General features: G+C 39.9%; 3 gene segments (V, D, J or C); all 3 read right to left on the bottom strand.

The window, feature by feature from the left end:
- Positions 1–3,932: 3,932 nt before the first annotated feature.
- On the bottom strand, positions 3,933–4,911 carry LOC109875440 (T cell receptor alpha variable 9-1-like). The segment is given in 3 exon segments: positions 3,933–4,139; positions 4,342–4,697; positions 4,811–4,911. Coding segments are annotated over 3 exon segments (603 nt in total).
- A 2,312-nt stretch (positions 4,912–7,223) lies between these two features.
- LOC109875439 (T cell receptor alpha variable 38-2/delta variable 8-like) lies at positions 7,224–9,426 on the bottom strand. The segment is given in 4 exon segments: positions 7,224–7,408; positions 7,786–7,810; positions 8,810–9,165; positions 9,276–9,426. Coding segments are annotated over 4 exon segments (606 nt in total).
- A 2,862-nt stretch (positions 9,427–12,288) lies between these two features.
- Positions 12,289–13,137, bottom strand: LOC109875438 (T cell receptor alpha variable 14/delta variable 4-like; the record flags this gene model as incomplete). The annotated part of the segment is given in 2 exon segments: positions 12,289–12,614; positions 12,785–13,137. Coding segments are annotated over 2 exon segments (375 nt in total), but the record flags the coding sequence as incomplete, so codon positions are not given.
- Between the last annotated feature and the right edge of the window lie 3,191 nt (positions 13,138–16,328).

Raw genomic sequence — 16,328 nt, 5'->3', positions numbered from 1 at the left:
TTTTTATTCAGTTTAGTCACATGATTTCTCAATTTGCAGTATGTTTGCAAATCGGTTGTGCTGCCAGACTTATTTTCCATACCTTTTGCCTCATTCCTCTCAACCATACAATTTTTCAATTCCTTATCAATACAAGGGGATTGAACAGTTTTTACAGTCATTTTCTTAATATGTGCATACTTATTAGTACCTGGAATAAGTAATTTCACAAATGTATGAAGTGCAGCATCTGGTTGCTTCTCATTGTACACCACAGACCAGCAAATTGTATTTACATAATCAACATACAAATCACTACAAAACCTTTTGTATGACTTCTTATACACTATATTAGGGCCAGCCTTTGGAACTTTGGTTAGATATGGCTACTATATTGTGATAACTACATCCGATGGATTTGAATACTGCTTTAAAGAAAATGTCTACAGCATTAGTAAAGGTATGATCAATACATGTTGATGATTTTATTCCTGTGCTATTTGTAACTACCCTGGTAGGTTGACTGATAACCTGGACCAGGTTAAAGGCACTGGTTACAGTTTGGAGTTTTTCTTGAGTGGGCAGCTTTATGAAAGCCAGTCAATATTGAAATCACCCAGAAAATATACCTCTCTGTTGATATACCATACATTATCATCTGTTACTAGCAAGTTATTAACTTCATGTGATAAGTTATTGGCTGCATATGATAACGTGGGTTATTTTTAGCACTTTTCTATTCTGCTTGATTGTTTTCATTGCTTTACTGGAAAGCTTAGCTGCAGTAGACATGCTCATGTTATTTATGTTAGTGTAGGTTGAGCTGCACACAGTGGGCTTCCTACCAGGGCACACCGCCTCAGTGCTAACAGTATAACTCTAGTTCATAGGCACATGATTACTGCAGACAATAGCTGGGGGATCAACAGAGGCATTCAGGGTAGTTGGAGGGACATCAGTTAGATTACTTACATTGTGTCTTTCAATGCCCCTGGGATAATGTGCATTTTCTGAATCATTATGATAACTCAGCGAGACAATGGTAGGGATTAACTGAGCTGGGCTTGGGTCATTGATAAGTCATTGTCTCCACGCAGCCTTATAATGCTGTGAAAGGATCAAGGAACCCAGATCGGGGATTCTTAAACTTTTTTCAGCCTGCGACCCAAATGAGAAATTCTGTGTTTTCCTGGGACCGAAGCTTATAAATACATGCAACTATATGTAAAAATCGGTACATTTCATTGCCCTTATGCCAGCCTAAAACAAATGCAGTAAAGACGAATAACAATGAAATTAAACATAAATAGCTATTCATGTTTATTTTTCCCCATTAAAAGCACTGTCTAGGTTGAAACTGTTGCTGGTAAAATATAATAAAGGGGTTTCGCCTGCCATATCAGTTCTGTTATACTCACAGACATAATTTTAACAGTTTTAGAAACTTTAGAGTGTTTTCTATCCAACTCAACTCTAATTATATGCATATCCTAGCTGAGTAACACGCAGTTTACTTTAGACACGCTTTTCATCCAGACGTCAAAATACTGCCCCCTATCCCAAAGTTAAGGATTTTTTTGGGGTGTCAATTCGCCAATTGGCAACCCATCCCTTATGGGATTAATTGACACATAAACAAACATTACAATAATTCACTATGGCAATTAAATGATAACTCTTCTTCCGGTGTTCTCTGTATTGCGCATGACATAAAGAGTGATTTTTTGTTATTTTGTATAATAATAATAATAAATAAATACATATAATAAATAAAAATACAAAGTAAATCAATACATAATAGTAAATAAGGTTATCCAAACAATAATTACATCCCTAGAGCAGTAAAATAATATACATACAAACTGTACATACACACTTCATACTGTATTAACACATACATACATACATACATACATACATACATACATACATACATACATACATACATACATACATACATACATACATACATACATACATACATACATACATACATACATACACACATACATACATACATACATACATACATACATACATACATACATACATACATACATACATACATACATACATACATACATACATACATACATACATACATACATACATACATACATACATACATACATACATACATACATACATACATACATACATACATACATACCATATACAGAGAAATAAATACAATGGACAAAAAAAACATTTACATTTCTCCTCATCACTCAGCCACGAAATGCCATGGTATATCTGGGGTGCTTTCTGAAATAAGTGCAAGCGTATTTCGTGGTAGAAAGGGCAGTAGAGGATAAAATGAGTTTCATCTTCTTCAAGATCACAAAAGTTATGTAGTCTTTCCTCTTCCATTTCACCACAATGCTGACTTGTTTCAATACGCAGAGACAATATCCCTGATCTTACCTGTCTGTGCACATAGTGATCTCTTGGTTTTAGATAGGTTATACATGATATATCTCTCACACATAAATTCACACTTAATTAAACAAAATGTTCTCAATTTGGGTTTATGATTAATCTCCACCCATGTTTTTCATATTGCATCAACAGTTTAATTTGTTTGTTTTTTGTACAGGTGTTCACAGTCAGACTGTTGAAAAAGGTCAGACATTTCAGTTGCCCAGGCTCCCCCTATAGATGGATCCCATTGAAAAACTTCACTAGCTATTCTGGCAGTTGGCATATCCAACAGTCTATTCCAAAGTGTCACCATACACGCCTTCCATCTCACCTAACAGGTTTCCCTGCCCATGTCCCCAGTTATTTCAAGTATAGGTGCAAACCTGTGAACATACTACTCTGTTAATTAGTTCTTGGCTTGGTAAATTCAAAGTTCTTGACCAATGGGTAAATATCATGGTGTTTCGCCAACTAACTTCTTGACCAATGGGTAAATATCATGGTGTTTCGCCAACTAACTTCTTGACCAATGGGTAAATATCATGGTGTTTCGCCAACTAACTTCTTGAACAATGGGTAAATATCATGGTGTTTCGCCAACTAACTTCTTGACCAATGGGTAAATATCATGGTGTTTCGCCAACTAACTTCTTGACCAATGGGTAAATATCATGGTGTTTCGCCAACTAACTTCTTGACCAATGGGTAAATATCATGGTGTTTCGCCAACTAACTTCTTGACCAATGGGTAAATATCATGGTGTTTCGCCAACTAACTTCTTGACCAATGGGTAAATATCATGGTGTTTCGCCAACTAACTTCTTGACCAATGGGTAAATATCATGGTGTTTCGCCAACTAACTTCTTGACCAATGGGTAAATATCATGGTGTTTCGCCAACTAACTTCTTGCAAAATGTTTATCTTGACCTAGTCCTGTTTTACTGTTCATAGAAGCTAGCTAGCATCATCGTCTTATACCTTTAGCTGCCATGCCAATATGTTTCAGACTCGAGCACAAAATTATTATAGGTACTGTCTTCTTTGCTAATACGCCAGCGTTCATTCTGGAAGATTTGTCTCTCACCCGGTTTGAATTGTTCCTCAATACTCGTCATGAATTAACTTTATTGGTTCACACTTCCCCTACATGATTCAAACTAGTAGATCTGATTTTGCTTTGTGTTGCATTGATTTTAAGTAATGAAATCGCGTTGAGAGGAGGAACAAAACATGTTTTCGTAAATCTGACAGCCCACCATGTCCAGTTTATCAGTTTACCTTCAGGTAATACTAAAACCCTACACCCCAAACGAAACAACCTCAGGTCTCTTGACCATCCAACCCATACAGGAGGGAAGCTCCCGCTCAGCCCAGTCCAAGCTCTTCTCTGTACTGGCAAACCAATGGTGGAAACAGCTTCCCCCTAAAGCTAGGACAGCAGAGTCCCTGCCCATCTTCCGAAAACATCTGAAACCCTACCTCTTCAAACAGTGTCTTAAATAATCCTCCTCATCACATCCTCCTCGGATCTATTCAGACTCTGGTTCTAGGGGTCTCAGACTCAGGTTCTCTGTGTTCATATTGTCAAGATCAGATTTTGTACAGTGCAGAGCAGAGTCTGTCACTTCAGCAGAGGAGATCTTCAGATCCACAAGGTTGTCCTCTTCTTCATGTGTGAGGGTCCATTTTGTACTATCAGTGTTAGTTATGATCCCAGAGTAGTCCCGTATGAGGAACTGTGGAGAGGATCAAGAGTGCTGGAGGTACCAATCCACTACATCTCTGTCTGGGCTAATTATGTCTTCAACACTTGTATCTGTAAAAAATAAACACATGTATTACTGAGGCAATGTAGACATCGTACAGTATATCCACACTTGGTGTATCAAAGTGTCAAACTACTGTCAAATAAAACCTGGAATTACAGAGCAGAGATACTCTCTCAAACGATGTTAGGTTTTTGTACAGTGTTTCTGGGTTTCCTGTCACTGTGGGATTCAGAGCACAGTAGTACATAGCAGAGTCTGTCACTTCAACAGAAGAGATCTCCAGATCAACACGGGTCTTCTCTTTGTTCAGTTTACCAGAGAAGCGAGAGTCAAGAGAATCATCTTTATATTCATTCCCAGTGGAGTGCTGGATGAGCAGAAGATATTGGGGAGCTGATCCTGGAGACTGTTTATACCATAGTAGACTGTACGCTGAGGAGAAGTTGCAGGAAAGAAGAACATTACTACCCACTTCTGCATACACTTCATGTTGGTTTGGCTCGATAGTCTGCTCATAACTGCCACCTGTAAATGGGAAGAGATTGAATCATTTTTTATCATTTTTTATATATTTTTTTATTTTTCGTTGTAATTTTCAAAACAGAAAACATTACACTACTTTGAAAGCCATAACTTACCTATTACTGAGAATGTAATAATTGACCAGATGAACAACATGGCTGGGGTTGGAAGTCAAACTAACTAATAGCACAACAGAAGCTGAATACTCCAAACCAACTTCATCTGCAAGGTTTACAGTTGATAATTTCTGCTTAGTTTACCTACAAGCTCCTCCCCAAACTGCAGTTGCTATAAAGATGCTCAGTGTCTCCTCTTCTCTCCACTTCCCTCCTGCACTCTCTTCTCCTCTCATTTGTCCTCTCTTCAGTGATACTGCATCTCTGATTCCCTCCACTGAGTAGTGTAGGAGGTAGATTCCCTCCATGTTATTGTATGAATCCCATATGAAAGGATTTTGTACAGTGAATCTGGGGTTCCTGTAACTGTGGCCGTCACGGCGTAGTACTGTAGTACAGAGTAGAGTCTGTCACTTCAGCAGAAAAGCTCCCCAGATCCACACGGGTTCTCTCTTCATTCAGGTTAACAGACAGTCGAGGGTCTTCAGGTTTAGCTCTAAATACAGAGGGGTCTGAGGTGACTGTAGTGAAGAGGACGAATTGCGGTGCTGATCTGGGATATTGACGAAGATAGTCTACTGAGACAGAGTAGTTACAAGACAGTGTAACACTGCTTCCTCCATGCCATGTTCTGTCTCTTAAATTGGTTTTATGTCATTTTCATAACTGCCTAGTGTAATAAAGTTAAGTTTATAAAAACATTTTCAGTTCATGGGAATTTATTACATACTATGTGTCATGTTCATTACAAGTGAAAAGATAATCAGTCATTTACATTTCTTTGAGAAAGTGCTATTTTCAAATGACACTTGACTGTTACCTTGAATAAACTAAAAGTATGTTATGTAAGACTAATACTCACCAACAAGTGCAGAGAGGAGAAACACTGGGTAGAGAAACATGGTGATGGGTGTAACAGTGTGTTATCAGGAGGCAGAACTGAAGACATCCCACTGTTCCATTCAGTTAGAGGAGAATCATCTCTCCACCTCTCATCTTAGATCCTCCTCGTCAGAAAATGGACCCACATTACATCAACATTATAATCTGTGATGAACAAATGTGACTTAATTGATGGATTACCATGAACATGATCTCTGATAATGTGTATGCAGATGCTTGCCTAGTTCATGGTGTTTACTTGTAGGTGTTAGTAAAACACGGAACGGACATCATGACAGCTTAACCAAGTTTATTCTGCCCAGAGGGTCAATACAGCAGAATTCAGACGAAAACATTTTTTCACCACCACAAGTATATAGTATATACTCCAATTTAGGCACTCCTCCTTCTCTCCAATCCTTAAATATTTTAACAAAGTGATAGGGTAATAAACCATTGGATCTGACCTCAATCCCCTTGATGCCTAATCCAAAGATCTCCACCTGTATCCGCTATAGCAATCATGTGACTTCCTCCCGTCCACCCAACACATTCCAAAACCATCTAGCTCCTAAAGATTACCATTAACTTCTGATGTAAAAAATAGGTCTCTTTCACTCCTCAGATACTATACTTCTGAGTATAACAATGTTCCAAGTTTAACCCAGCATCTAACATAGGACTTTATTGCAGTCAGGTTTTTGAGATGTTTCTGGGTTTCCTGTGTGGTAGCACTTTAGGTAACATTGATAAATAAGATGTTTTATTAATTTTCATAAGTCTGCTTATGTGGGAAAAAAGTTACTTGGGGCCCAGAGAGGGGAGAGGTCCGGTTTGTCTTATCTGTGAATGTGTCTGTAACTATTCCTAAACCATGTGAAGGGATGGTGTGATTAATGGGGAACCAGTTAGGTGGCTCCACAATGTCTGTGTGCCAGCCACTCCTCTACGTGAGCTTGTCCAGGAGGGGTTGTAGTTTTGATGGGAGTGTCTAGAATTGACAATTGATATATGCCATTGACAGCTAATGTTTTGGTCCTAAGTGGTACCAATAACAAGATAGGAACTTTGCTTTAGGAGAGCAAACTGAACGATAATTTATAGCTAATGCTGTCTGGCTATGGGATACTCCTCTGACTAGTAAATCTTCCTTTGTGTAATGTTCCTAAGATCTGTGTTATTTGTCATGTGAGTTGAGAGGGGTGTGTCTTGGCTATAAATGATACTAAGAACTGTTTTGTAAGCACTCTCAGAGAATTCAGTTATAGACACTGAATTGATCTGAGAGTCAAACAGGGCTATGGTGAAGCTCATGTATAATTAAAGATGGACTTTATGATAAATCTGACTTGTGTGTGGTTTGCTCTCTCATGATTTGGTAATACAGGAAATTTCCACGACACCTGTCACTGTGGGCCTCAGAGCACAGTAGTACAGAGTAGTCTGTCACTTCAGCAGAGGAGCTCCAGATCCACACAGGTTCTCTCTTCATTCAGATGAACAGATAGTCTAAAGTCTTGTGGATCACCTCTCACCTATATGGATTATTGTTAGTTGTTACGAAGTAAAGGAATTGGAGACCTGATCCAGAGTACTGTCTGTACCACAGCAGACCATCTGCCTTCACTGTATAGTTACAGGAGATCTTTACTCTGATACCCTCTAAATAATACTCCTCAGGACTGGTTGGAGTAATATCATCCTCTAAAGTTTCACCTGTGAAGGAGAAGAAAATAAGCATGAGACTAAACATGAAAACCTCTTATTTTATATTTGAAGCAGCCCAATATTTACAATGAAATAATGCCAAACAGTGTGGCAATTTCTTGATATAAAACCTTACTTACCAACAACTGCTGAAAACAGCAAGATTGAAGTGAGCGACATCATGGTGTGTGTGACAGAAAATGCAGCTACAGCACAGGGTTGACTCAGCTGTCTGATATGCAGTGTATTGTGATATGTGATGTGCAGTGTATTGTGTTCTGTGATATGCAGTGTATTGTGATATGTGATGTGCAGTGTACTGTGATCTGCAAGATGTGATATGTGAAATGTAATGTATGGCTGTAGTCTGTCTGTCCTGCAACTACCTCCACTGTCAGGAGGAGGAGCCACCTGCTCAGAGAAATAGAGGTTAGTGTAGTGCTGAGGTGAGGTCAGGCCCTCAATAGAAGATAGGGAGCTATGCTGTATATCTTTTTGATTGAAATGGTATTGATTGGGGTGAATAAGGACTGATAATGTGAACTTCATTTAGCATTAAAGTTTTGTAATACTGAGTTGGAAAAGACAGATAACAATTAGATCTGAAACAGTTCACAACAAGGATTGTTATGTCTGGGTTTCCTGTCACTGTGTGCCTCAGAGAACAGTAGTACAGAGCAAAGTCTGTCACTTCAGCAGAGGAGCTCTTCAGATCCACACGTTCAGCTACTTTGTCAACATGAACTGACAGTCGAGGATACAATGGTTCCTCCATTAAAAGTTGTGAGCTTGCACCGCGGGACTTAGAGGTACCCAGCGTCACAGCTTCATTGCTCCAGACCACCACAATGGGGAGTTAGAGCAGTCATAATGCATTTGGGTCCCAAGGTTTATACATGACCAATCATATCGAGTGGTTCTGATGACAAATTTTGACGCGAGCCACCCTTGTCTTGTGGCGTTCTTCAACAAAGATGGCTGACAAAATATTACAAGTCAAGCAAGAAATGTACAATTGAGAGGAATATGTTAGTTAATTTAGAGACAAATGTTTCTGCATATTTTTTTGTTATGAAGTTCATTTACGAAAATCGCCATTTAGCAAGTTATCTGACGAGCTAACATTTGCCAGCTAGCTAGTGTTAGGTGAACGATTTTTTAAATTTGAGTTATTTAATGTTTTAGGGACTCCTGAGAAAACCAGCAAACCAGGCTGTCATCTTCAGAGCACGGTAGTACAGAGCAGAGTCTGAATTATCTTCTCTTGGAACATTCACTCACTGGTTGAATCAGTTCCACTCATTACATGTTATGTATAACACTAAGCTCCTCCTCTTGACACAGTAGAATGGGTGCATGTTTGATGTCACTAATTGTCAAACAAAACCTAGAACTACAGAGTTGAAATACTCTCTCAGGCGATGTTAGGTTTTTGTGCAGTGTTTCTGGGTTTCCTGTCACTGTGGGAGTCAGAGCACAGTAGTACATATCAGAGTCTGTCTCTTCAACAGAGGAGATCTCCAGATCCACACGGGTCTTCTCTTTGTTCAGTTTACCAGAGAAGCGAGAGTCAAGAGAATCATCTTTATATTCATTCCCAGTGGAGTGCTGGATGAGCAGAAGGTATTGGGGAGCTGATCCTGGAGACTGTTTATACCATAGTAGACTGTACGCTGAGGAGTAGTTGCATGAAAGAAGAACATTACTACCCACTTCTGCATACACTTCATGTTGGTTTGGCTCTATAGTCTGCTCATAGGTGTCACCTGCAAATGGGAAGAGATGAACATTGAGTCATTTTTTTATATATTTTTTTATTTATCGTTGTAATTTTCAAAACAGAAAACATTACACTACTTTAAAAGCCATAACTTACCTATTACTGAGAATATAATAAGTGACCAGATGAACAACATGGCTGGGGTTGGAAGTCAAACTGACTAATAGTACAAAGGAAGCTGAATACTCCAAACCAACTTCATCTGCAAGGTTTAATTGTTGATAATTTCTGCTTAGTTTACCTACAAGCTCCACCCCAAAGTACAGTTGATATAGAGATGCTCAATGTCTCCTCTTCTCTCCACTTCCCTCCTGCCCTCTCCTCTCATTTGTCCTCTCTTCAGTGAGACTGCATTTCTCATTCCCTCCACTGGGTAGTGTAGGAGGTAGATTCCCTCCATTTTATTGTATGAATCCCATATGAAAGGATTTTGTACAGTGAATCTGGGGTTCCTGTAACTGTGGCCATCAGGGTGTAGTACTATAGTACAGAGCAGACTCTGTCACTTCAGCAGAGGAGATCCCCAGATCCACACGGGTTGCCTCTTCATTCAGATTAACAGACAGTCTAAAGTCTTGTGGGTCACCTCTCACCTTATATGGATTATTGTTAGTTGTTACGAGATAAAGGAATTAGAGACCTAATGCAGAGTACTGTCTGTACCACAGCAGATGATCTGCCTTCACTGTATAGTTGCAGGAGAGCATAAGCAGTCACCTCTCTCTTCGACTGAGTAACACTGTCTGCTGCTCTGCATTCTGGAAACAAAGAAGAATGCCTTGGGACTTTAAGGTTCGATATGATATTTTTGTGGAAAATATGTTAGTCACATCACAATAACTGAAATATGTATGGTTCTTCATGGTCTGTGTAGTCAGATTTTTGAATAAGTTAATTTTAAGTGAAAGAAAATTAAACCTATGAAGTTCTATCTGCATTAACCCATTTCAACTTGGTGCTATAAGGTTCTATCTGCAATCCAATCACAAGCCTGTGCAAATAAAGACAGACCAATCAGAACATGTCTTTGCAATCTCTCTCTAAGTATGATCTAAGGTGATCTAGCCAGCAATAATGGCATGCAAGCAAAATAACAACACTGTCAGAAGTCTTAAAGTAAATGATGTTGTCACATCGTTGTTCAGTGATGATAGTAATTTGCCTGATGATCATAATACATCCTAATGTATTTGATGAGGTGTTACTACTCTATCTTGGTCAAATAGTATTATCATATTATTTATGTATTCAAATGCTACAGTTTTCTTAAAAACTGAACATGTCTAATTCAGAAGTGTCAGTTAGAACCAAGATTGACATTTCAGAGGAGTAAGGTTCTATCTGTAATTGCAACACCCTAAACAAACTATCACAGTCAATGTCCCATAATTATCATAGGATACAAAGAGCAAGACACACTGATGTTACAATATAGAAACTGGTTTGCTCGCTTGATTCCTGTCTTAGTGACAGCACAGACCTAGACCATGCAGCACAGCACAGAGGGGATGTTCAAATACTGTAAACAAGTCATTTTAAAGTAGAAAGCAACACTTTCTTGGTAATGTGGCCCCCTTGTGGTTGATGCTGGTTTTTCCATTACTATGTACACAATACTGAATATTACTTTTTCTAAATTCATCTAAGTAACACTACAAGGCCATCTCTAAAAACAAAACAATAGTCTATTTCCTAATCTATGACATATTGTAATGGCATTTTAATGTCTCTTATGTCTACAAAAACAACCTGGTCTCAGAGCATTTTGTATTATCCTGTAAGTAAATCTGAACCAGTCCATTTAGTATGATATGTTACATTTCAAATGCTATATACTCATTTGTGGATGTCAATTTGAAAACATACAATATGTTATTAATTTGCAAATTGAACAATATGTTACGAATTCCAATGTGTTGTGGCTGATAGCTACAGTAGGTGACTAGGTGGCTAACACCAACGTTAGCTAGCTGGCTAGTGTTAGCTAGATTAGGGGTTAGGGTTAGGAGTTAGGTTAATGGGTTAAGGTTAGGATTAGAGGAGTGGTTATCTGAAAGGGTTAAGGATTTGGCTTAAGTAACTTTCTGTCTTAAGTAACCATAACAAACATAACATTTCATGCTAATTTGATTGTCCCGGATTTACATGTACTATGCTACTTCTACTCTATGAGACTAAGATGAAATTTAGAGCTGAATTGGAAGAGGTAACTTTATTGGCATAAAAAAATGACTTACTCTACAATCATCATTATCATTGCAATGATTATCATCATCTGCTACCACTAGTCTTGGTAGTATCAAGGAGGTAGTGTGAAAGTTACTGTGTCAATTTCAAAGTGGTGCTGTATACTGTACAGACAGGTGTATTGTCAGTGTGTAGCTCAGTATGTTTTTGTAAAGGGGTTGTATCTCCTGTTGTCACAGTGGGCCTCAGAGCACAGTAGTACACAGCAGAGTCAGACAGCTGCACCCTCTGGATCGTCAAGGGGACTGATTTGGAGTTGGCATCTAGATCGGCATGAAATCTCTCCTTGAACTCAGTAGCATTGTCCCCGGTTCCAAATTTGTGCCGCATAAGCATATACTTGAGGTAGTCGTTTGCTTGCTGTTTGTACCAGAATAGATATGGACTTGGATCGTCTGTTTCATAATGACAGACAAGTGTTATTTGTCCTCCTTCGGTAGCTGTCTCAACTCCTTTTGTCTGTAACACTCTGTCTCCTCTGCATTCTGGAGAGAAATGATGTAAGTAGAAAAAGAAAGGGTGTTTGATGATTTATACCCATTAAATCATTGGGAGAATATAGAGTGAGCAACTTTCTCTATTTATCACAACATAAAGGGATAATTAAAGCAATGGCAGTAAGCAAATCAAAAAATGTATCATACCCCAACAAAATGCAGAAAGAATCAGAATATTCTTCAGCCAAGATTCCATGTCTACTGTGAGATGGGTAGGTAGGGAGAGAGCAAACACACTTGTATGTATCAAAAGCTTTTGAAACCACTTCTTTAACTCTGCCTTAGGAAGCATTGAGGAGGGGCTTCCACTAGGCTCTCTAAGAGTTTTATATCACACAAACAAATAGTTTTGGTAATGAGGCTGTATATCCTGTTGTCACAGTGGGCCTCAGAGCACAGTAGTACACAGCAGAGTCAGACAGCTGCACCCTCTGGATCGTCAAGGGGACTGACTTGGAGTCTGCATCGAGATGGGCATCAAATCTATCCTTGAACTCGGTGGCATTTTTACTTCCAAAAGGAAAACGGCCCAACATGAACTTTGGGAAGCCATTTACTTCATGCTTGTACCAGAACAGGTTGAGATTTCTAGTATCACCTGCGTCAAATTGACAGTCCAGTGTGACCTGTTCTCCCTCAGTAGCGATCACATCTCCTGGTGGCTGAATGACTGAATCTTCTCCTCTGCATTCTGGAAAATAATGTAATACACATTTGTGGAAAATAATCAAGCAACATGATTGAGGGAAGAAAAAGTATGAACTTAACACTGGTTGTATTGTAGTGAGAAATATATGTTTGATAAAAGAACGGAATGAGAGCAAAGGCAGAGAACAAATCATTAAAATAATATTATAATACCATAACAAAATGCAGTAAGAATCAGTACATTCCTCAGCCAGGGTTCCATGTCTGCTACTGTGAGATCAGTGGGAGAAGAGTAATACCACTCTGATGTAACTAGACAATGATGAGATGATGAAATCCTTGTCTCCTATTCTTTCTGTGTATCGTCAGCTTTTGAAATTGTCTGAACACTCTAACCTGAGTTGTACAGTGTCTGAATCTCTTGTTGTCACATTGGGCCTCAGAGCACAGTAGTACACAGCAGAGTCAGACAGCTGCAACCTCTGGATCGTCAAGGGGACAGAGCTAGATGTGAAATTCAGCCTGGAATCCAAACTCTCTTTGAACGTATCACTATTGCTCGTGTAACGGATGTGAAACGCTAGCTTAGTTAGCGGTGCGCGCTAAATAGTGTTTCAATCGGTGACGTCACTTGCTCTGAGACCTTTAAGTAGTGGTTCCCCTTGCTCTGCAAGGGCCGCGGCTTTTGTGGAGCGATGGGTAACGATTCTTCGTGGGTGACTGTTGTTGATGTGTGCAGAGGGTCCCTGGTTCGCGCCCGGGTATGGGCGAGGGGACGGTCTAAAGTTGTACTGTTACACTCGCAGTAACATATCCACTGCTGGTCAACAGCCTCTTCACATTTGCAATCTGAAAAATTAGTTATATTACTTTATTTATAATTTTTTATAAAAATGATTCAGACAAAGAGAATAGGCACTATATGTCACGCCCTCCAGGTGTCGCCCATCTTCCCCACTTATCCTCTGGGTATTAATGCCTGTGTTTTCTGTCTGTCTATGCCAGTTTGTCTTGTTTGTCATGCTTACCAGTATTGTCCTGTCAGCTCCTGTCTTTTCCCAGACTCTCTTTTTCTCATCCTCATGGTTTTTGACCCTTGCCTTTCCTGACCCTGTACCCGCCTGACCACTTTGCCTGTCCCTGACCCTGAGCCTGCCTGCCGTCCTGTACCTTGCTCCTACTCTGGATTATCAACCTTGACCAGCCTTGACCTGTCGTTTGCCTGACCCTGTTTTTACAATAAACATTGTTACTTCACACGGTCTGCACGGTCTCTACTTGATCCCTGATACTATACCGTACCAAAATAGCATGCAGCCGGGATAAGTAAAGTATTCCTAAGCCAAACTACCATTATGATTAATGTATACAGTAAGAATATACTGTCCATGTTTACTCCACACACAAAACTCTCCCTCGCCCTCCATTTGGCAAATCTGACCATAATTCTATCCTCCTGATTCCTGCTTACAAGCAAAAACTAAAGCAGGAAGTACTCAGTGACTCAGTCAATAAAAAAGTGGTCAGATGAAGCAGATGCTAAGCTGCAGGACTGTTTTGCTAGCACAGACTGGAATATTTTCAGCGATTCTTCCGATGGCATTGAGGAGTACACCACATCAGTCACTGAATTCATCAATAAAGATGTCGATGATGTCATCCCCACAGTGACCATACGTACATACCCCAAGCAGAGGCCATAGATTACAGGCAACATCCGCACTGAGCTAAAGGATAGAGCTGACACTTTCAAGGAGCGGGACTCTAACCCGGAAGCTTATAAGAAATCCCGCTAGGCCCTCTGACGAACCGTCAAACAGGCAAAGCATCAATACAGGACTAAGACTGAATCATAGTACACCGGCTCTGACACTCGTCGGTTGTGGCAGGACTTGCAAACTATTACAGACTACAAAGGGAAGCACAGCCACGAGATGCCCAGTGACACGAGCCTGCCAGATAAGCTAAATTACTTCTACGCTCGCTTTGAGGCAAGTTACACTGAAACATGCAAGAGAGCATAAACTTTTCAGGACGACTGTGTGATCACACTCGCCGTAGCCGATGTGAGTAAGACCTTTAAACAGGTCAACATTCACAAGGCGGTAGGGCCAGATGGATTACCAGGACGTGTACTCTGAGCATGTGCTGACCAACTGGAAAGTGGTCACTGACATTTTCAACCTGTCCCTGACTGACTCTGTAATACCAACATGTTTCAAGAAGACCACCATAGTCCCTGTGCCCAAGAACACAAAGGATATCTGCCTATGCAGAAGACATATTTCAGTTGAATACAGTGCCTTGCGAAAGTATTCGGCCCCCTTGAACTTTGCAACCTTTTGCCACATTTCAGGCTTCAAACATAAAGATATAAAACTGTATTTTTTGGGGAAGAATCAACAACAAGTGGGACACAATCATGAAGTGGAACGACATTTATTGGATATTTCAAACTTTTTTAACAAATCAAAAAATGAACAATTGGGCGTGCAAAATTATTCAGCCCCTTTACTTTCAGTGCAGCAAACTCTCTCCAGAAGTTCAGTGAGGATCTCTGAATGATCCAATGTTGACCTAAATGACTAATGATGATAAATACAATCCACCTGTGTGTAATCAAGTCTCCGTATAAATGCACCTGCACTGTGATAGTCTCAGAGGTCCATTAAAAGCGCAGAGAGCATCATGAAGAACAAGGAACACACCAGGCAGGTCCGAGATACTGTTGGGAAGAAGTTTAAAGCCGGATTTGGATACAAAAAGATTTCCCAAGCTTTAAACATCCCATGGAGCACTGTGCAAGCGATAATATTGAAATGGAAGGAGTATCAGACCACTGCAAATCTACCAAGACCTGGCCGTCCCTCTAAACTTTCAGCTCATACAAGGAGAAGACTGATCAGAGATGCAGCCAAGAGGCCCATGATCACTCTGGATGAACTGCAGAGATCTACAGCTGAGGTGGGAGACTCTGTCCATAGGACAACAATCAGTCGTATATTGCACAATTCTGGCCTTTATGGAAGAGTGGCAAGAAGAAAGCCATTTCTTAAAGATATCCATAAAAAGTGTCATTTAAAGTTTGCCACGAGCCACCTGGGAGACACACCAAACATGTGGAAGAAGGTGCTCTGGTCAGATGAAACCAAAATTGAACTTTTTGGCAACAATGCAAAATGTTATGTTTGGCGTAAAAGCAACACAGCTCATCACCCTGAACACACCATCCCCACTGTCAAACATGGTGGTGGCAGCATCATGGTTTGGGCCTGCTTTTCTTCAGCAGGGACAGGGAAGATGGTTAAAATTGATGGGAAGATGGATGGAGCCAAATACAGGACCATTCTGGAAGAAAATCTACAATGGAATGGTTAAAATATAAACATATCCAGGTGTTAGAATGGCCAAGTCAAAGTCCAGACCTGAATCCAATCAAGAATCTGTGGAAAGAACTGAAAACTGCTGTTCACAAATGCTCTCCATCCAACCTCACTGAGCTCGAGCTGTTTTGCAAGGAGGAATGGGAAAAAATGTCGGTCTCTCGATGTGCAAAACTGATAGAGACATACCCCAAGCGACTTACAGCTGTAATCGCAGCAAAAGGTGGCGCTACAAAGTATTAACTTAAGGGGGCTGAATAATTTTGCACGCCCATTCCACTTCATGATTGTGTCCCACTTGTTGTTGATTCTTCACAAAAAAATACAGTTTTATATCTTTATGTTTGAAGCCTGAAATGTGGCAAAAGGTTGCA

This window comes from Oncorhynchus kisutch, linkage group LG30 (genome assembly GCF_002021735.2).
Source record: "Oncorhynchus kisutch isolate 150728-3 linkage group LG30, Okis_V2, whole genome shotgun sequence".
Taxonomy (NCBI): domain Eukaryota; kingdom Metazoa; phylum Chordata; class Actinopteri; order Salmoniformes; family Salmonidae; genus Oncorhynchus; species Oncorhynchus kisutch.
The sequence above is the reverse complement of the archived record's forward strand: the minus strand, read 5'-3'. Positions and strand labels throughout refer to the sequence as shown.